The sequence below is a fragment of the Grammomys surdaster genome, unplaced genomic scaffold, assembly GCF_004785775.1.
Source record: "Grammomys surdaster isolate TR1022 unplaced genomic scaffold, NIH_TR_1.0 126153, whole genome shotgun sequence".
Taxonomy (NCBI): domain Eukaryota; kingdom Metazoa; phylum Chordata; class Mammalia; order Rodentia; family Muridae; genus Grammomys; species Grammomys surdaster.
In genome coordinates, this window is record NW_021620961.1 from 3,667,395 (window position 1) to 3,690,367 (window position 22,973).

The 22,973-nt window shown below is 34.6% G+C and overlaps 1 protein-coding gene across 1 annotated transcript in view; it reads right to left on the reverse strand.

Moving 5' to 3' along the window:
- The window catches only part of Ncam2 (neural cell adhesion molecule 2), a 407,262-nt gene that overhangs the window by 173,021 nt on the left and 211,268 nt on the right, over positions 1–22,973 (reverse strand). The window contains exons 2-3 of the mRNA XM_028757240.1: positions 5,190–5,264; positions 1,931–2,137 (exon numbers count right to left, since the gene is read on the reverse strand). Of these exons, the coding sequence (XP_028613073.1) occupies positions 1,931–2,137; positions 5,190–5,264 (282 nt within the window). The remainder of the gene's footprint in view (positions 1–1,930; positions 2,138–5,189; positions 5,265–22,973) is intronic.

A 22,973-nucleotide genomic window follows, 5' to 3' on the forward strand; every position in this document is an offset into this window, starting at 1 on the left:
ATACATTTATTTAATACAATATCTTGGAAACTGAAAGCTCAGTCCTGGGCTATCCCAATAGTTTGTTTGTGAGCACCCATTCTTTTCAATGCAATCCAAGTACAGAGAAGAGTTCAAGGCTGAGCATTAAAACAGGAAGCCAAGAGTCTAGAAATTCCACAATTCCACCTAAAAACAGTGCCCAGTCTTTAAGTCTTCACACACATACACTTCAAACTGAGGACCAAGCTTTCCATCATGAACACTTGGAGAACAACTGGCCAACCTATAACTGGCCCAAACTGAGACCCATCCCATGAACAACCACCAATCCTGACATTACTAATGATACTTCTTTATGCTTGCAGACAGGAGCCTACTACAACTGTCCTCTGAGAGATTCCAACCAACAGCCAAAGCAGAGATGCAGAGACTCACAGCCAAACATTAGATGGAGCTGCAAAACTTACGTAAGAGTTGGGGAGAGGATTAAGACACCCAAAGAGGACAGGGAATCCATAGGAAGACTAACAGAGTCAACTAACGTGGATCCTTGGTGGCTCCCAGAGATTGAACCACGAACAAAGAGCTGGCACAGGCAGAACCTATGTCTCCCACTCATATGTTCCAGAAGAAGAGGTTGATCTTCATGCTGGTCTCACAACAACTACAGCAAGGGCTGTTCCTGAATCTGTTCCCTACTTGTGGATCTGGTCTGGCTAGCTAGGCAGCCTTATCTAGCCTCAGATGGAAAGGATGTACGTAGTTTGGCAGTGACTTGATATGTAGTATGCGTGGGGGGTATAGTACAGGGGTCAGGGAAATTGCTGATACTCAGAGGGGGGTTTCCAGTTCTTAGAGCAAAGAGTAGGGAGAAATGAAATAGATATAGTAGGTGGAGTGAAGGAACTGGGTTGAAGAGAGTTTGGGAAGCAGGTGGAGATCAGGTATAGGGAGATCAAGGGAGAAAGAATTGCTGTGAGCATCTGCTTCTGTATTTGCAAGGCTCTGGCAGAACCTCTTAGGAGACAGCTATATCAGGCTCCTGTCAGCAAGCACTTCTTGGCATCCACAATAGTGTCTGGGTTTGGTGACTGTATATGGGATGGATCCCCAGGTGGGGCAGTCTTTTCGAGGGAGGGGAGGTGGGAGTGGGTGGGCAGGTGGATGTGGTATGGAATACTCTCATAAAAGCAGAGAAAAAGAGATGGGATAGTGGATTTAGGGTGTCAGGATCCAGGACAGGGAATAACATTTGAAATGTAAATAAAGAAAATATCCAAATTTAAAAAGGATAAAAAAGGAAAAAAGAAAAAAGAAAAAGAAATTGCTAGGAGGCCAATCTCTAGAGCCTTGGAGAGACTTGAGATAAGAGGGAGATCCAGGATGTGTAAGGGGGTGACTCTAGCTGAGACTACTAGTGGTGGGGGATATGGATCCTGAAATGGCCACAGCAAAGCCTTTATTTTTTCCAAAAAAAATCATGAACTGTTATGGCAGCAAAATTAATTCAAATTTAGTTTAGTCAATAAATCACAAAGGATTTCATACATCATTTAAAAAAATAGTGTATACTGTCTTCAAATATCATGCCTATAAATTATCAACTAATTTCTATATTTTTAATTTTAGGACCAATCACTATAGGAGAAGAAATACCTTTTCCAGAGAATTTTAATGTGACATTGATAGAGGTGGTCAAAGATGAAGATCTTCCATGGGGAAAGTTTAGGTTTTGTTTTTAATATAACTTATTTTTATAGCAATAAGATCAAAAATTTTATATAATAAAAATTTTGCAAGTGAGACATTTCTGAGTTAAACAGATTTCAAGCCCCCTCAAATTTATTACACAGTGACAGTTTTTACTGTTAAGTATATTTTAATATGTTTCAATCCTTCGTCATGAAACTGTTGTTTCAATGACCTAAAATACAAATGTACAACTTACGGTAAATTTCCAAAACTACTGTAGCTTCTTGTGTCTGTCCTTTGGCATCTGTCGCTTGACAGCGATATATCCCTGCATCTTCTATGTTTGCATTGTAGATGGTTAGTCGCGACCTGACACCCTCCTTCTGTATCATAACCCTCTGCGTTGAAATGATCTTCTCTCCTTGAGGGTTATACCAGTCTATACTCTCCGGCTCACCAATGGCTGCAGAGTGGAAAACAAATGTTTGAAAATCAATTTCGAATGTTTGTTTTCACAGTGGCATTTACTATTATGTAACAATTTTACCATTTTAGAAAAGAGTGTAAATAGAAGACTGGAAATCTGAAACTTGTACAAAACTGAAAGTAAACACAAATGTTAAAACAAATGTTCATCTTTGTTTAAGCAACATTAAGGACTCCGTCTGGTCCATGTAAGTAAGCATGCTTCAAACATTTCATCTGAATATATGACTAGAAATTAGGCTGTGAGAATTGAAACATAACAGTCATAATACATGTGTTATTATTGCACAAAACACTAAAAGTGCCTTAGGCAGACACAACCCAAATGATAGATATTGCAAAATCGAAAAAAAATGCTAAGATGATTTCATATGCTCAGTTCTCATTGCTAAGGTAAAAAGGTACCAGTGGTATTAGCACAAATAGGGAAATGTTTACAAAAATGTAAATATCTTATAAAACAATTTTTGACCGTTGATATTTCTAAATTTTAAGCTAATTTTTGAAATTGTTCAAGTTGTGCAGAAAAGGCTAATTGCCATTAAAAAAATCCTAATGTGTTTTCCCAACTGAAATGAGTAATTCTGTCATATTAACCTAAAATTATTAACTATTTAATCATATAAAAATTAGAATACAGACAAATGGCACTTATGCTGCTTAGTAATTCCAACCAAATGATTACAGTGTAAACATTAATGCTTCAGAATCTAGGTAATTAACCACTTTACAGAAACTAAAGCTGCCTGCATTTGCTTTCATTTAAAAACAAGGATTTCATCTAATTCCTAAAGAGACTATCTGAGAACAGAACATTCATTCCCTCAAAAGGAATGGGGAAATATATTAAGTCAACAGCAACAGGTCTGTGAAGAAAGTTATTCATTCTTATCTTATTGATATGAACCTGCTTGTATCTCTGCAAAATACAGATGGATTCAACATAAATGAGCATTAATTCAATTTGGAATAAATTACAACCTTTTAAAATTTAGTGTAACATTGTAGGAAAAATTTCAGACATTCAACTTTTTAATATCATGATTGGGAAATTTCATACCATAGAGGTATCGCAGGATTTTCATGTAGCAATCACATTTCTCTTTCTTTTAGAGTATCAAGTAACTAATAATTTCCATTAAAATGCTCCATATAATATTCAAACATGTCTACTAGATCCATTATGCAAATCATCAAAATCACTACTTTAGTGAATGCATAGTTAAAGATATTTGCTGAATATGAAATACTCTTGAATGAATATCAGGGTAAGTTACCAGACACTTTAAATTGTTCTTGTAGAATTTCAGATAGTTGTATTTTTAAAGTATCTGAATATAAAGTATCTGAACATATTGATCATTAATATAGAAAATAGTGAAAAATTTGAATTTCATTGTTTCTAGTATTACTCTCTTTAGGCTTAAGAAATTCAATATATCATAAATGAAGTATTTTTAACATGTTAACTTGTCTATTTTTATTTTTGTATTTGAGTCAATCATATACTAAGATATATAATCAAATTGAACTAATACACAAATATTTTTTTTCAATTTGTAATATATTTTAAGCTTTCTATATGATATAATTCTGTAAAAGTATAAACTTAAGGTATTTTGTATATTTGCTTGTGTATAGTTAAATCATATGTGAAATTTAGGAATAGCAACCTATATTCTTAGGAAGAATTCCCCTCTGTCAGAAGTGGCAATACTACACCAATAATTACTCATTTTTGATCTTCCTTCACTATACAAAATGGGTGTTATAATATGTGTCACTTCAGATACATAGAAAAAGACATTAAAAACCATTTGTTTTTATCCTTTTCTAATAAAAAAATCCAGTATTCATTGTTGTTATTTTCTTAAAATGATTTATGAATATTAGTACAGAAATGCTTTCCCTGTTAATACTTATCATATTGAATAAGCCATAGCATCACCAAGACAACTTTGTCATTGATTTGTGTGATACTGGAGATTTAAATCAGGGCTTTGCATATTAGGCAATAATCTGTATTACAAGTATGCTAAGCAAATTTGTCTTATATATGTCATGGATACTTATGGCTATCTAGATTAACATTATTTTACTATAATCAGAAAGAGATACAATTTAAAAATAGCATCCTAAGTTATTTTAGCACTGACTGAGTACTTCTGAATATTCATATATAAAAACCTTGTGCTTGGGATGGAGAGATGGCTCAATTGTTAGGAGCACTGACTGTTTTTCCAGAGGTCTCTGAGTTCAATTCCCAGCACTTGAATGGTGGCTCACAACTATCTGTACTGAGATCTGATATCCTATCCTGTCATGTAGACATACATGCAGACACAACACTCATATGTAGGTATATAAAATTTTTTAAGTGCTTATATTTGTGAGTGTGGATATGATTAATATGAGTAGATGAATAATGGGTTCATTTGATATTTCTATAATATAGTAAAATAAAGCTTTCATATCAAGTACATCAGGGCTCTCTGAAAAATTTAGCATTCTAATTAAATGGAAGGGTGTTCAAATAGTTTTCTACAGATCATTCAATACACTGATTAATTATCACAAACTTTACAAAAATATTTCTGAACTAAAACATTATTTCTAATTAGAATGTATGCATTAAAGACATATATCTTATTTTGTAATCTACCCCTCCTTCAGTTATTAGAATTGTGCAGTGTCATATTTAATTTATTCATTAGTTTTAGACAAGGAAATTCAGTTTTAGAGTTCAAATTAATCCTAATATGGCTATTTAGATGGAAATGATATTTAAATCAACAGAAAATTTGTATGTACAGATGGTGTTTTATAATGTAATGTTATAAAAAATTAGTTAATTTGATAATCAAACATGTAACAATACATTTCATAATGCTAACACTTAACCATTGTCAATATTTCCCAATCATATAATGAATGATGTTATTTTTAGTGATGTCAGTTTTAATTAGTTAAATCTATGCAATATCCTGTATAAACTTTACAACCACAGGGCATATTATCCAAGTACATACCTGTACATGTGAAGAATTTAGATTCACCCACACTAAGCTCTACTTTGCTAAGTGAAATTGTCACTTGAAGAAGAGCTGAAAAAACAACATTTGAATAACAATTAATCAGAGGTTTAAATTGTGCATTATGTAAAGAAAAGTTCCACCCACAAGTTAGACTTTTCATGAAATCATACCCTAGATTATTACAACAAAATATGTAAATAAGCTATTTTTACTTATTAAATCCTTACAAAAGGAGGCAAAAACAGGAAACGGCACCTTACCCAGGGTAAATGTACAGATATAAGTACCTCTAATGTTAATAGAGGCAATGATCAAGTGTTTATTATCTCAAACACTTGTTTGCAAGTATGAAATTAAAATAATAGAAATTCTAGAAATTTAGAAGTCACCAAAGTGTTGCTCTCATAAGCATTGTCAGACCTATAGCTAATGATAGAAAAAACTATGTAGTAAAAGAATTCACGAAATCCAGTCCCTATAATCTCTTTTTCTCAGAAATGGATAAGTAAGCATTTAATTAGTAATAGGAGTGCAAGGAATAAATAGAGAAAACATTGGAGTCTGTGCCTGGACTTAGGAGATCAGAGTTTACAGAGGCTATTTTTTCTACTACGCCCAGCCTGCAGTACCTTAGGGTCCACCTTAGTCTTGTGTACATTGGTGGTACAGAAGACACATAGCATGAAACCAGAGTAACATCCACTCTACATGCCTAAAGAAAACAGAAACATCTATACTCCAACAAGCAGAGGCAACAAGTAGACTTATCTCTTCTGACCATGGTACCTATATCCAAAAGAATTCTTCACATTGAGGCTCATGGTTTTAGTTATGATCTTTGTTCTTAGGAAAAGCCAAAAGAAGATAGTAGCCAAGCTAGAGTCCCAAGAATGGCTAAGGCCAGTTATGGTAAGCATAAATACCCTTCTAAGGCTCACAATACAGCCCAGACTTTGGATATTTGTTTTTATAAATTAGGTTCTACTCGGTATCATTATGGGCTACATTAAAATAATTGTGTAAAAAATGACAACAAAGAATACATGTTTTAGACTGGGTTGCAAACATAACTGTTTGACATAAATGTACTGTTACTCGAAACATTTCAACAATCAAGAAGAGAGGACTTCAAGATTTGTTTTTCTGTCATGGGTAAATAATTGTTGATAAAATAGACTTGCTTAATATAAGTATTACATAAGTTGCACATATATTTAATAATCACATGAGATCCAAATATGCTTTGGATTATATGAACAATAGTCTACATAGTTTTCTGTGTTAGTATCCAATCATTCTTGAGGTGACATTAATAGTTGTCATTCCTTTTGAAACTGTATCTTACATGGAATAAGATGGTCACTGGATGGTGACTTTGAAGCCTTATTTTGTTTATCCTGATTCAAGGAAGAGGGGCAGAAGGGCAGGGAGGGAATCAGGACAACATGAAAAGGCAGGTAGCAGATAGACTGGAAATCTCTCCCCAGCAGAGCTACCTGCATGTGACTGAACACACCCATTGGAGTCCAAATGTTCTACAGTTCTCTCTGGGGTACAACCTCTGTCCCAGATATTGCTGCTTAAGTGTGGAAAACTGCCAGCATGAGATAGAGTCTAGGAAGTATGTCCTCCAAGGCAAAAAAAGGACACAAAGGTGATGGAGAGCCAAAGTGTACCTCAGGTAAAGGGTCACATATATTGTAGATCATGCTCTGCCTTGCCTGATGTTTCTAACAATTAGGTAAATAAAGAATGAACATCAATGGGAAAAAATTCATTCTTGAAGTGAAACCAAACTTCTGTCTACCACTACACACCTTACCAGGTCCCTGTGATATCTACAGCTTCTATGGGTGTAACAGATAAGTAAGAAAAATGTATGATATGTAAATGTGGGAGAAAATGTATTATGCAAATAGCTTATGAAGAGCCAGTACCCCCAGGAATCCGCACGTTTGAGCTCAGACCTTTTCCTGCTGTCTAGTCCACTTTTATTCCTGGGAGTAACTTTCTTCCTCTTAATAAACTGTCTCTATTTCTATCAGTACCTATGAGTTACTGTTATAATTCTTTGTTCCAAAAACCAAGAGCCCAGAACTATCAGCAGGTGCTCTGTGATTCATGCTGAGAAAAACTGGTGGTCTGCTAGTCAGAAGGTAAAATTGGTTTGTGTCCATAATCTCTGAACTTTAACATAATGGAAGATGAAATGCTTTCAGACTTCTCCCTGTCCCAGAAGAGAAGCAAACAACCTGACAGCACTGTACTATTTCTTCTTGTCTTTCCCTCTCCTTTTCACAGTCTACAAAACACTCTGAAATGGTGGACAAGCTGTTGTGGAAGGTCTCAGGATAACAGTATGTAAAAGCTACAAACCTCCAAATCTCCTGAAAGAAAATAAGCAAAATGACAGGTCCAAACTCCAATCATCAAAAGACAAGTCCAAAAGAGTGTGCTTCTTTCAGCATAGTCTAAGGATTCCTAAGGATGATTTTGGTAAGAAAGAGATCTAGTGAACTAGTCAGATCTTGAGGACACGGATTGGAAGAGAATGTTCACTACAGTAGTATTTGTACTCCCTCTGGCCCTAGAATTAATTTTAAAACTCGCTTTAATTTATTATGACTCCCAGCTATGATGCATGGTCAAATATTGCAATTAGTTTTATCCCGAGGCTATATACATATATATCCTGAAAACAAGCTCTGTGGGATGATTGGTTAAATCATGTGATCCTGCATCCAGACCTATCTTATAAAAAAAAAGCCAAGTGAAATAATTTGAAATGACTTTGAAATCAGGTCTTCTTGTCCATCCACAAAGACAAGCAGCTACTCTAGATACAAAGATATAGAAGGACATTTTTGAACAAATAAACACTAGGAAATGAAACTTTGCTAAAATATTTCCTTTCTCAACAAAGCCCTGCCACTCTCTAAGTTCTCACATCCATTCAGGATATCAGAAATAAGAAAACACAGACCTAAGGGTCATATGAGGAATAGAGCACCATGACAGCCATCCATGACTGTTCTAACAGAACTATGGCTAAGGCATGTGAAGGCACACTTGAAGTTAATTAGATTCTACATTTCCCTTTGAATCACAACAATGTATGGAGAATCAAAAAGCTTCTTTGATGAACCATCCTGATTTACTAAAATCTTTCAGTTCTTAATGTTGGCTTATGGTATCAAAAGGAAGGTCTGTATTAACTGCTGACCATGTGCAATGCTCTGTACAAAAAAAAGGAAGAAAAGAAAGAAAGAAAAAAAGAAAGAAAGAAAGGAAGGAAGAAAAGGAAAGAAAGAAAGAGATAGAGAGAAAAAGAAAGAAAGAGAGAGAGAGAGAGAGAGAGAGAGAGAGAGAAGAGGCAAAGTTTAAAAGCATGCTGATAAAACATTAGCTTAAATCCTAATGATCACCTGCCCAGTATCCAAGTCCTCCTATATCAACATCCCTTTTTGAGATTATAATACTACAACAGAGCCCCAGTAATATAGGATGAGGATAGAAATGTCATCAAGACAAAACAAATTTATGTTAAGGAACCCCATACTGTGTCAAGTTTAAAGGGATTACTCATAGAAAAGAGTGAAATCCCTTTCTAATTCACAGCAGACTAACTGGGTCTTTCAGGAAATTTAACAACTTAAATCCTTCACCCTCCTCCCCCACCATGGCTTGTATAAGCTTGGCCAAGAGAGTGACACTGTTAGCAGATATGGCCCTGTTGGAGTAGGTGTGTCACCTTGGGTGTGGGTTTTATGACCCTCTTCCTAGCTGCCTGAAAGTCAGTGCTCTGCTAGCAGTCCTCAGATGAAGATGTAGAAGTCTCAGCTCCTTCATCACCGTATCTGCCTGGATGCTGCCATGTTCCCACCTTGATGATAACTGACTGAACCTTTGAACCTGTAAGCCAGCTCCATTTAAATGCTGTCCTTATAAGAGTTGCCTTGGACATGGTGTCTGTTCACAGCAGTAAAACCCTAAGACAGCCCCCAAAAGATTTCTGAGTAAAAGTTTTATTCTGTGAAAGATGAAAAAGGGAGAGATGAGCCCTAGGAACTCAATGATTTAAGTGTTTGACATTGTAAACTTGGTTATCAACAACTAAGATCTGAAGTAAGAAAATCACAAACAGAAAAAGCATGAGATAGGGAACCAAAAGTTCTGGCTACAGCTTTAGAGGCACACCAATGAAAGGCGTTCCCTCCACGCAAGCGCACTGACTATTCTCAAAGACCAAATCAGAAATTCCAGTTTTGCTTCAAATGTGTAGTTCCTGGACCACCACACATATATGAATGGACAAAATACCTTCTATGGCCATGTGTGATAAGTAAAAATCCTGAAAGCTTGCATAAAAGATAGTGTCTCCGTGCCCAGATTAAGAAAGGGGAAACCCAGCATGCCCAGTTAATAAGCCTGGGAGATAGAAAACCAAACCATGCTAACAGATCATTCATGAGCTGTTCATGTTTTCTCCTATGACAGGCAGGGATACAAACATTGTTCCTGGTTAAAATAAGCTTGTCATATGTGTTCGTAATGATTTTGTTGTAACAGTGTGACACTCTGTGTCTATGTGAACATGCAACAAAACTTACTCTCTAGAAATCATCAAAATATTGGATTAATAAACCTATAGCCTTTTAATTAATTTCACCTTTATATTTTCTTGTGCATAGTACTACATTTATTTTTAGTGGGCAGTTATAAACTTAAGTGAGTTTGTATGCATATTTCTTTGTATGTGCGTGTATGTGTATTTATGTGCTGGGCATATATTAAAAGGACTAATAAATACATAATTTTAATAAAAAGTATTCTTTACTTCTTAGTAATTTATATATATATATGTGTATATATATATATATATATAAAACATATGGATTTAAGGAAAATTTTAATTAATAATACTGTTAAAGTTCTGAAAATAGAAAATCAGTCTGGTGGTTCCTCAGAAAATTGGACATAGCATTACCTGAGGACCCAGCTATACCACTCCTGAGTGTATACCCAGAAGATGCTCCAACATATAACAAAGACATATGTTTCACTATGTTTATAGCAGCCTTATTTATAATAGCCAGAAGCTAGAAAGAATTCAGATGTCCTTCAACAGAGGAATGGATACAGAAAATGTGGGACATTTACACAATGGAATATTACTCAGCTACTAAAAACAATGAATCCGAGAAATTCTTAGGCAAATGAATGGAACTAGAAAATATCCTGAGTGAGGTAACCCAATCCCAAAAGAACACACATGGTATGCACTCACTGATAACTGAATATTAGTCCCAAAGCTTGAAATACCCACAATGCAACTCACAGACCAAATGAAGCTCAACAAGAAGTAAGACCAAAGTGTGGATGTTCAGTCCTACTTAGAAGGGGGAACAAAATAATCACAGGCAGTAGAGAGAGGGAAGGACCAGAGTGGGAGAGAAAGGGGGTAGAAAAAATGGGGGGCAGGATCAGATGTGAGTGGAGACAAGGAGCAGGGGAGAAGTATAGAGGGTCAAGAAATTGAAAAAATTATGTAGCAGTTGGGGATAGGGGACTGGGGGTAGCCACTAGAAAGTCCCAGATGCCAAAAAAAACCAAGTTTCCCAGGACCCAATGGGAATGACATTTGCCAAAATACCATCAAAGGAAAGATAGAAACTGTAAAGATCATATGTAGTACGTAGGCACAGCCCACAGTTGAGGAATGGGGCCACTCATCTATCTCAAAAATGTTAACCCTGAATGGTTCCTGTCTAAAGGAAATGCAGGGACAAAGAGTGGAACAAAGATTTAAGTGAGCATTTCATAGCCAGAGAGATTCCAATTGAGAAAATTACATTTTTTTTACAAGCAGTTGTAAATTGGAGATAATTTCTTCCTTAGGGATGAAGCATCTTGTCCACCTCTCCCTCTAAGTGTAGGGCCTGCCCTCTCTGACTTGACTCTGTGTAGGCATGTGCATTCTGTCACAGTCTGTGTGTTCTCCTGTGAATCAGTCCTCTTGTATTTTGATGACATTTTCGTTAGTGTCATACACTTCCCTTGGGGTTTACAATCTTTCTTCTTCCTCTACTGCAAAGTTACTTGAGTGTCCAGGACTTGAAGGAAGCATTTTATTTATGGCCAAGTCTTCCTAAATCTCTCACTCTCTACAAATTGTCTAGTTGAAGGTTTCTGTAGTAGTCGCTGTCCACTGCAAAAAAATATTCTCTGACTACTGCTGAATTTACACACATACACACATACACACACACACACACGCGCACGCACACACACACACATGCTTTAGAGCTAATCTGGACACACCTTGTCTAACATTATAAGACAGTTCATTCTTTCTTAACAAATCTACATGTTTGTCATCTTTCTGCTCCACTAATTTCTCACCAACAGGGCTATGTACACATCCCATGAACAACATCAGTATAAGCAGACATGTTAATATAGAAACAGCCTCAAGTTTAGACAAAGAATTACAGAAAACTATGGAATGCTGAGAGTAGAAAACCTTTCTCAGAAAAGATCACAATTAGTTATCCAAATGGTCAGCACTAAAATAGATATATGCATTAAAATAATATTATAAAGACTGAACAGGTTGACTTTTATACTATGATAAAAGAGGTCATGCATTTGAATGAGAGCAAAGTCGGGTCTTTGAGAAGCTTGGAGGAAGGAACAGAATGGAGAAATGGTGTGATTACATTATAATCTCAAAAAGGTTTTAAAGGATAATTTTAAGACTTATAAAGGAAACTAGTTGTTAAAAAGTTTTGAATCTCCCCTTATCATGTCTATACCTTGCTGTTTAACCCTGAAGAAGTCCTAGGACATTGTAACTAAAACTAAATGATCCATTTTGATGAGAGTTCGGAAAGTAGAGGGTTAAAAGGTGTGAACAGGTTTGGTGTGACTTAGGAAGAGGTACAACTATCATACTGAGAATTAGACTAAAGACAATTTGTATGATACTCATAGGAAAACTGCAACATTATACCTATGCTGAGATTGGTATAATAAACTCAATTCAAAATTAGTGGATAAATTCACAAGTCAAATGCAAATAAAATTCAAGGATAGCATAGTATTCACTCTATGGCATTGTTACTATTATGGTCTGATCTGTTGATAAGGATAGAAAGAGAAATCAGTGGAGCGCAAAGATGACAAATATGTAGAATGGTGAAGAAAGAATGAACTGTTTTATAGTCTTCTACAAGGTGTGCCCAGATTAGCTTTAAACTGAAGGAGTTGTAAAGATGTACTAAAGGGATGACCACATGGATTAGAAGAAATACTTCCTTACTTAAATATCACCAAAGAAGTATTTTGTCAAATAAGAAAATGAAAATTCATTTTGAAAGAAAGAGGAAACTCATTGAAATTGAGATGCCATAACAGGCACTCCCTAGTTAACAACAAATACTTAAGAGAGGCTTAAAGACACACAGAAGCAAATAAAATAGTGTCCTAGGGATGTTTCTGTGTTTAGAGTTAAGAGATTCCCCAGTGGCTCAGATGAAACATTGAGGTTCTGACCAGGATTGAGGCAGTTAAAAATTGTTATTTTGACATGCTATTAAGGAACAGCATTCATTTTGGATTATGAGAGAACAGCTACAATTCTATGTAATCTGTGTAGAACAGGGGTGGATTACTATGGCTTAGGTGTGAAATAGCACCTATTCGAGAATGTTTGAATAATAAGGACTCCAGCATGAAAGACTGATGTGGAAGAAGGTGGACCTAGAAAGTAGAACCTTATCAAAAAAAGCAATGCATTCAGTATGGATATTAAAAATCGTGTAGCCTGGCCTAATTCTCACCTGTTTTCTGTTTCTGAGGAGGCACAAGGACTAGTTAACTTGTATTTTTGCTACAGATCTCTCCTTGGCAGGTTTCACTGCATAGCTTCTAAAAATCTCATGTACAACTTTATGTTTCTTTTCTTAAATACCATCACACAAGTAGTTTGTCATAACAAGACAGAAATATATATGATAATAGTCATATTTTAACTAATATAAATATAATTGAAACTATAAAGAAAGAATACTATTATTTAAATACATAATAACTACTTCATTGTTAATATTTTAAAAGCTATTTCCTTGGCTACACTTCTTCAGATGATAATAGATTCCTTTGAACTGCCCTTTATAAAAAGCTTGAATCTAAGAGGATGGTGCAGGTTACTGAGATTCACATAGCTGAGCATAGGGCGTGAAATATAATGAGCTTAAGAAGACTTAGGTATGGATAAAAGTTAAGAGAGAGGAAGAATTCAGTCAGTCAAAAGAAAAGAAAAATCATGTCTTTTCACACTTTTTCTACTCTAATTTTGCTTTCTGCTTTGAGATCTAATTTAATTTCATGTCAATCATTTCCTTTTATCTTCTCTGATGACTAACTTTTAATTGACAGTGAATCAAATCTTTTATTTCAACCTTTTTGTATAAATTGAGCACAGTCCCCATTACACCAAACGTTAGTCACTGCTTAGTTTTCTAAATTTCTCTATTTTCAGTCAGAAAGAACACCACTAATAACTCTTTCATTCCAAAGCAAATAAGTTCAATGGTGTTAGTTCAAGGTTTTTAATAACCCTAAGTATGTCTTAAAACTTGTGCACCATCAGTCTTTTTTCTTTTTATTTATATTTTGTTTGTAGTACTTTTATTAATCACTTTTTGGGTATTATGTGAAACATTTTTAAAATTTTATTCACTCTGCCACTCTAACTTCTTGAAAGTAGATTCATTTTATCTAATCAGTTCTTGCCCAAGCTTGTATTTTAAAGTTTATTAATTATCTGTCTTCATTTTATCTGTAGCTATCAGCACTAAGGATTGATATTCATTGATATTATTATTATTGATAATAATAATTATTATTATCCATGAGGCGTATTCTCACTGTTGTGTTTCATCTTATTTTATTGTTCCTTCATTAAGTTATATTTTAAATTCCAATTAACCATCCATATCATATCTTCAAAACAAGTATAAAATTCAATAACTTAGGAAATACTCTGGCAACTGAATAATATCTGCAAATAACTATTTTTGAATACAAAAACAAATTTCAATAATAAGGTACTAGGCAGGAAGTTGGGTCAGTCTTAAAACAACAATTCTTAGCTCTAAAGACCCACTTCCTTCCTCCTGGGAGTTTCAAAATCCTAGCATGTTCCAAAAATCTTCAGAATAATGTCATCAACTGGGAACCAAATAGTCAAATATATGGTCCTTCTCATACAGAGTATTATATGTCAAGTAACCCTATTATGTAGAATTAAAGTTCTTGTCTTCTTTATAAAGTCTGAAAAAAAAAAAAGCAAAGGATGGCGTTAGTGGGCACTCGAGTATCATATGGAGAAATCACAACTGATCGAGCCACCTGAGTCTAGGATTCACACTTGTGACTACTTCATCAAAAGTTCCTTCTATACTGATGAGCTCAGTGTCATTTGTACATGGTAAACATGCAGAACCTAGCTTTCGTAGTCTACTATCTTTTCTCCTATAGGTTAAATGGAGAACAGAAACATAAAAATATGAAAGAGAAGTAGGGAACCTATTAATACTGTATTTAGAAAACATTATATTTTTTCTAGTTTATATACTAACAAACTATATACTATATGCTATATGTTATATGTTATATGTTATATATTGTATAGTATATATTATATATTATGTATTATATATTATATATTATATATAAAAGATCATTTTTATTGATTATTTCTTTACTTTTCTTATTATAAAATAATTATATAATTTTCCCCTTCCCTTTTCTTCTTCCAAACCCTCCCACATAGTTCTCCTTTTGCGCTATCAAGTTCATGGCCCCTTTTGAATAGTGGCTATTATATACGTATATGCGTATGCATATATAACCCTAAGTCCAGCCAACTTAGTCTATGTAATGTTACCTATATGCACATTTTCATGGTTGACTCTTTTGTATTTGTATGCTCTTGCTTGAAGAAGACCATTTCTACCACTCTCAGGATTCCTTAGTTGCTTATAATATTGTTTTGTATAGGAGTGAGGGTTTGAGTGATTTCTACTATCTGCGTTAGAATGTCTGTTGTTGTCTTCTTTGTTCAGTTTATGTATAGACAGCCATATTGGTGAAATATTATAGGTGTAGCTATAATGTGTACCAGTCCCACAAAACTCAATCTCATAAAAAAAAAACTCCCTGATCTTATGACTTTTACACTGTTTTTGTCCCTTCTTCTCCAATGTTCCTTGAGACTTAGAAGCAGGAGTTCTTTGTATTTGTATCAGTTGGTACTGAACTCCACAACTCTGATATTTGATTAATTGTGCAATTTATGTAATAGTCTTTATCTTTTGCAAAAGAATCTTTTTTCATGCATGAATGGGGACTACAATTACCTTTGGGTATAATCAAATATTTCAAATAATGTTAGAGTTATTCTTGTTTAGTAAAATAGTGATTTGCACGTGCTCCTAAAGGATTCATGACTTCATTGGCCCAAAGAATTTGTCTAGGTTTTTATTGCCAGACATAGTTTTCCTTTTTTGTACAAGTTTTCAGTCCAATTATATTTGTACAGATTATACATTCTACTACTGCACTCTTAATAGCCTACATTTAGAGGGATGAAGAGATGGATCAGTAGTTAAGAGTACTAACTGTCCTTCCAGAGGTCCTGAGTTCAATTCTTAGCAACCACTGGATGCCTCAAAACCACCTGTAATGGGATCTGATGCCCTCTCCTGGTGTGTCTGAAGAAAGCAAGAGAGTACTTGCTTATATAAAATAAATCTCTTTTTTAAAAGGCTACATTTAAATACTAGTTTTTGGAACTAGATGGCCAAATTTGAGGTGTATTGTCCATTAGTCTATGTCTTATTCTCTGTTATCTAAAGTGGATGATGTTCTGCATATCTTCAAAACTCCTCTGATAAAACATTTCAAATGAGACAAATTGCCAAAATTTTGCTAAATAAATCAAACACAATTTACTGTTGCTTCCTATGTCTCTTAAGGAGTTCTATTATATATCCTTAGTCCTTACTATAATTCTTCACCATATAGAATATGATAGTCACACACAGTTTGACCAAGAGTTTTTTGGGTGGTATTGTTTGTGAGAATATTTCTATTTTTTTATATTACATTATGGGCACACTTTATTTATTTAATTTGCAATTTATTAAGGGCAAATGCAATTTATTTAGTTTGCATTTGAGAAAATCTGATGTATTTGCTGCATGGACTAGGATTGCCTGTTTATATGTGGTAAGAAAGTTTTGCCATGTTTATTCAAGAATAGTGTCTAGACTAATCCAATGAACAAAATCAGTGGCATCTCTGTTTTTCAGATTTTTAGATTCCATTTCAAAATAACTGAAGTACAACCTGCATATTAACAAGATAATCCATACATCCATATGCATACTTAAATGTGATCCACATGGAGTTAGACTATGGTAATTCAATATATTCATATGTCCCTATTTACAGTTAGACTTTGCAATATGTATTGATAAATTACTAATCCCTTCATATATGACATACTTAATGTCTTCACCATGATCTACCTTATAAAATTTTATTTCCAAACATTTTATTTTAAACTAAAGTAAAAAGAACCTATGGATTAATATCATTTAGTGTATGGAATGTCTTAGCAATAATGTTGGCTTCCATAGTTTCTTGCCCTACATTCTTTAGGAGACAAGGAGCAGGTCACTCATCAGTTATTATGAGTGTGACATTTAATTAAAACGAAAAGATCTTGAAGAGGCAGCTAACCCGAGTCCCACACTCAATCCAAATTTATTTCAATCAACACTACTTAGACATGTAAGTTATTAACTGTCTTGATGAAGCCAGCATAAGATGTCTTGGAAAAATTTTATCAGTGCTCTTACTATGCAGTGATAAATTAACTTAGTAGATTATTGGAACTAGCCAGCTCAGAAATTCTCTTGGTGAATAGGAAGTTCTCTGTCTAGAATACATATGTGAGATTTCTCACCAGAAAAAGTTCAATGTAAATCTTATTGATGCTCTTCAGCAATCAGAATTCAAACTTCCCATATAACAGTTCTCACTTTGTTTCCTTTCAGGTGATATTCTGAAATTCTACCCCACAATTATTTTGCCAGCATTTATTCACACATGCTGTCATAATATAGAAAACTTGTCAAACACAGTAAAAGCTACTAGAATATAGAAAAGAAGGAAGAGGGACTCATCCTCCCCTGCTGCAGAAGCAAAATATACTTAGAATTTCAAGCATTATAAAGTAGCCAATGAAAATATCACCCTCTTGAGAGAGAATTCTAATGTCTTCTACCCACTATAAGTTATAAAATCTCTGTAACTGGTATAGTCTTTAGTGTACAAACATCTTTCTATAAGAATGATACTTGAAGATGAACAATTGAGAACAGATAATACAACCTATGTGTAATAATCTTATTAAGCTTTTTATGAGCACATTGTGACAGTGCATACAAAAGAAAAGCTGATATTTCAAAGGAAAGCTATACAGCCATTTACTTATTATTTAATTAGCTTATATAATAATTGCACATGAGTTCCCCAAGGATATAACATTTCAGTTCTATTAAATTTTGTTGTTATGTTCTTCCTAGAAAAGGTAGTCCACCAAGCTGAATGTTTTACAATTTTCATTAATTTTAGCAACTTTTATGTTTTATGAAGTAAGTAGCAGTCCTGTTTTCCAGTATTCAAATTCATTGGCTGGAACACCTTATAATACAGTCAGATAAATTTGCTTTAATCTCTAGATTAAGTAGTAGCAAAAGAAAGTAAAATATCTTACAAAGACTTATTAAATATTTTGAAAGCATGTTGGATAAAATTCCAGTAAAATATAAAAATGAAAGTCAATTCAGCTATCTAAATAGTACAGAAAACTTTGATCGGTTCCATTTAAAACAAAACAAAACATTGTACTTGTCATGAAGCCTTAGCTCATTCTGTCCTCAAAGGACCAAGAGCATCTACAGGTTACCTATCAAATTACCAGTGGAGATTGGGTCCAGAACAGTTTTTATGTCTGTGAATGACACAGGGTAAGTTTAATTTTGCTTAGGTTGACATCCCAGCCTAAAGGAACCCTGTAGCTCCAAATTACAAGGCGTTATTTCATAGATATCACTTAAAATTTTACAGAAAAACAGTCTAAGAAGTGGATAAAAGAAATATGGTATATTTACAAACTAGAGTGTTGCTTTGCTCTTTAAAAATGACAACATGGATCTTGCAGGCAAATGGATGGAACTAGAAAAAAAATCATCCTGAATGAGGAAACTCAGGTGCAGAAAGATAGATGTGGCATGTATTCACTTATATCTGCATATATCCATTAAATAAATGATAATCAAGCTACAATCCACAGACATAGCATGGTTAGACAGAAACGAAGGAACTGGGGATATGAATCTCCCTGGAAGTAGAAAATAGAATAGATTTTTATAGGAAGACTGGAGTGTGTGTGTGTGTGTGTGTGTGTGTGTGTGTGTGTGTGTGTGTTTAGTAGGAGGATTGATGAAAAAAGAAGGATAATGTGTGAAGTAGGGGAGGAACTGGGATTGAGAGAGGAAATGTGAGGACAGAGAACTAGAATTAAAGAGTATCTGAGGGGCAGCATGGAAACCTAGTGTACTGGAAACTCCCTATAAAATATGAAAGCAATATTAATGAAAGTTCTTAATAATGAGAAGACAGAAACCCTCTTGACAACAAAGCTTCTAGCATGGGGCTTGAGTTAATCCACATGAGTTATTGAGTGAAATGGTCCAATGCAGAAAACTGCAATAAACCAGCATGTTGCCAAGGCACTTAGTTGCTCTCCACAAATTGACAGCAAGGTCCCACTGCTGAAGACAACACCTACAGGACTCACTGAACATGAAGTTGTCGAGCTAGTGCCAACATCGAACCTTCTTATACTCTAGTGTTTATGTCATGGAAAAATATTCTGCGTGTTACCAAAAAAGTTATGTAAATACCACTGCAAACACAAAATCCTGGATTCTTCAATCTATCCTGCCTACAAAATATACTAGGACAATGGTAGTATAGACTCTATGGAGGTTACCTATAAATATCTGATTTGAATTAAGACTCATTTCATAAGATAGAATTCATACCTGTCACTGCTTGAGTGACTATGATCCAGAGACAAGATTGTCCGGTGACCTGGAGTAAAATCAAATACTACTGGTCTGAAACAAAAGTAGCAATAAAAATACTATTAAAGATATTCTTCTTTACTTATACAGCTGTATCTTACTCAGCTATCATCAGAGAAGCTTCCCCTTGTAGCAGATGGGAACAAATGCAGAGAACTACAGCTAGACATTCTACAGAGAGACCTTGAAAATCAGGTCTAAAGGAGATGTTTCAGTCAACTTTCTTTCCTCAGGCTAACGGAACCCTGCTGAAGAGGAGGTAGGTGGAACAGGAGAAATAGAGAGGACACAGAACACCAGGAGAACAAAGCCCTCTAAAACAACTGAGAAAAGCTTATATGAACTCACCGAGATAGGAAACAGTATCACAGAACATATGCTGGTCTGCACACAGGTCTGCTTAACATATATACTAAAGCTTTCAGTTTAGTGCTTTAACTGGATTAATGAATTTCTAAATGACTGAGTTGCTGATGCTTGTGCCTTCACTTGGTGCTCTTTTTTATTTCTGTTTTCTTGCCTTGTCCATTTTGATGTGATAATTTATTTTATCTTGATATAATTTTATTATATTTTGTTGATCAAATTTAGTAGGTTATTGATTTCAAATGAGAGAAATAGGGGACTTGTTCCAGATGAAAGAGGAAGTAGGGAGACGCTGGAAGGTGTACAAGGAGGGAAAACTGTGGTCAGTTTATATTGTATAAGAATCTGTGTTTAATAAAAGGGGAAATGATTTTAAAAAGAATACATGGGAGGATATTTATTACATCATTGAAGAGACCACAAACACCTTTTCTTTTGGCTTAGAAAAGTGATGAAATTTATGAAGTCCAGGAGTCCTTTTAGGTTTTGGTTTTCAAGTTTGGGATTAAAACAAAAATGGTGTGTAATTCTACAGATTGAGGGGAACATTGAAAAGAGAAATAGAACATGATAATATTATGTGCTTGAATGAGGATAATTTTATCTGTATGTTTGTGTATTTCATATGTGTATGTTTTTATTGTTGTATGCATTGCATTTGTATATATTTTCATGCTTGCAAAGTGGGAAGCAGACATGATGAAAATATGAGAAGGCTTCAGAGGTCATAGTCTTACATAAAAGTGAAACATCAAAAAAAAAACTTTCACAGAGACATACTGTACTCTGAAGAAAACCAAAGTGTGTCATTGTGCTATCCTTGACCTCCATGTGCAGCAATATTGTCAAATCCAAATGTGCTCTATGGAGCACAAAATGCATCAGCTATTATGTTAGCTGTGGGATTTTCCTGGGCGAGTGATGACTGACTGATCTTGAGTTATGTGTCTGCTTTGTACAATTCTAAAAAAAGTATCAGCTCAAGATGCTTAAAAGCCCAGTAGAACAAGATGGACAAACAACCCAGGTGCTATACCAAAGACCAGATGGTGTTGGCTTCTCAAAAAATTTATCCTTAGCTGTGGCTTACAGAAACAGATATTTTCCTCCTATGACACATAGGTGGTATTTGGGGAGAAATCTATCAAAATATCAGAGCAAGAAGGATGACTTAGTACTTAACAGTGTTTGTTGATCTTTCAAAGTACTAAGTTCCCTTCCCAACAGCCATGCTGGCAACTCCCAAATGCTTGAAACTCTAGATTCAGGATATTTAATGCTCTCTTGTATACACAATGGGCACTCCAATGCAGATGGCATACATGTGCACTCACATTTACACAAATTATATAAAATATTTAAAAATTATATTAGAACTATTACATATGGTAACTCTATTATGCTATAAAACATTTAATTCTGTGATCAGTTAACAGTTAATATCTCATAGATATGTGTTGCAATACTAAATCCCAGCATTTAATACTGTACTCAGATGAAACTCAAGGTGCTGTAAAGTCATGAACAGAGGCAAGTTGAAAACTCTTTGTTTAATTTAAAAAGAGAGTCTATTAGCAGGATATTGACCTGGAATTGACATATGTGCATATATATGAATGTATGCATATATATATGTATATATATATATATATATATATATATATACATATGTGTGTATGTGTGCAGAATTTCCAGTTCAACAATAATAATGCTTCTTGGTCTGAGTTGTACTGTGTGTGAGGATTTCACAGGACATATAGTGAACTGAATAGAAGCTAAAACAAACAAAAAACAAAATAACTAGGTAAATAAATATAAGAATTTTTATTTAATCTACATTTAAATTAAATGAACTCAATGACTTATACAAATATGCAATATATGAACAATATTGGCTGATTTATATACTATACATACAACAGTTAACCTGCATCAATAACATAAGTCTTCAAAACACTCTTTGGTATTTACTGCAGAACCAGTTTAAGAGTCTGAGCAAAGCAGACTGAAAATCCAAGAACAAGAGTACAAACCATCTCAGTTTCTGAAAGCTTACATAAGCAAGGTGCTGAGTCCATCATACCTGTGTGACTTGCCTATCTCTTTAAAATAAGACATTTACAGAGGGCATGTAGAGGAGAAGTATATGAAAAGTTGGACTGGTCAGAAAGGGCTGGATAAGGTCACAATGTACCACATACATGAATAACATTCACAAAGAATAACTAGGTATAGAATAACAAGCTGTAACTAAAATTCATTATTTTAAAGAACAGGATATTACCATGTCTTATTCTCTGAGCAATACAATCTCTGATATTTCTAATGAGTTTTAGATATTTAGATTCCAGAAGCAATTTGGAATCTTTAGTAGAAAACGGTGTTTTCTTTCTACCCCACAGTTACTCAGGATCCACTATTCCATAGTTCCTGCAGATGGATTATCCCACAGTTACTGAGGATGGATTACCCTATAGTTACTGATGATACACTATTCCATGATTACTGAAGATACACCACCCCATAGTTTCTGAGGATATATCATCCCATAGTTACTAAGAATACACCGTCTCCTAGTTACTGAGGATATACCATGCCATATTTACTGAAATACACTATCCCATTATTACTGAGGGTTCACTTTCCCATATTTCCTGAGTTGCAACTATCCCATAGCTATTGAAATACACTATTCCATCATCCTTGAGGTTACAATTTGTCATAGTTCCTGAGAATCCATTATCACATAGTTACTGAAGATGCTCTTTTCCAGAGTTATTGAGAAGAAGCTATCTCCCAGAAGATGCTCAAACATATAATAAGGACATATGCTCAACTATGTTCATAGCAGTCTTATTTATAATAGCCAGGAGCTGGAAAGAACCGAGATGTCCTTCAACTGAGGAATGGATTCAAAAAATGTGGTATATTTACACAATGGAGTATTACTCAGCTATTAAAAACAATGAATTCGAGAGGTTCCTAGGTAAATGGATGGAACTAGAAATTATCATCCTGAGTGAGGTAAGCCAATCACAAAAGAACACACATGGTATTCACTCACTGATTATTGGATATTAGCCCAGAACCTTGAAATGCCCAAGATGCAACTCACAGGCCACATGAAGTCCATAAAGAAGGAAGACCAAGTGGGGGTGATTCGGTCCTTCTTAGAAGGAGCAACAAA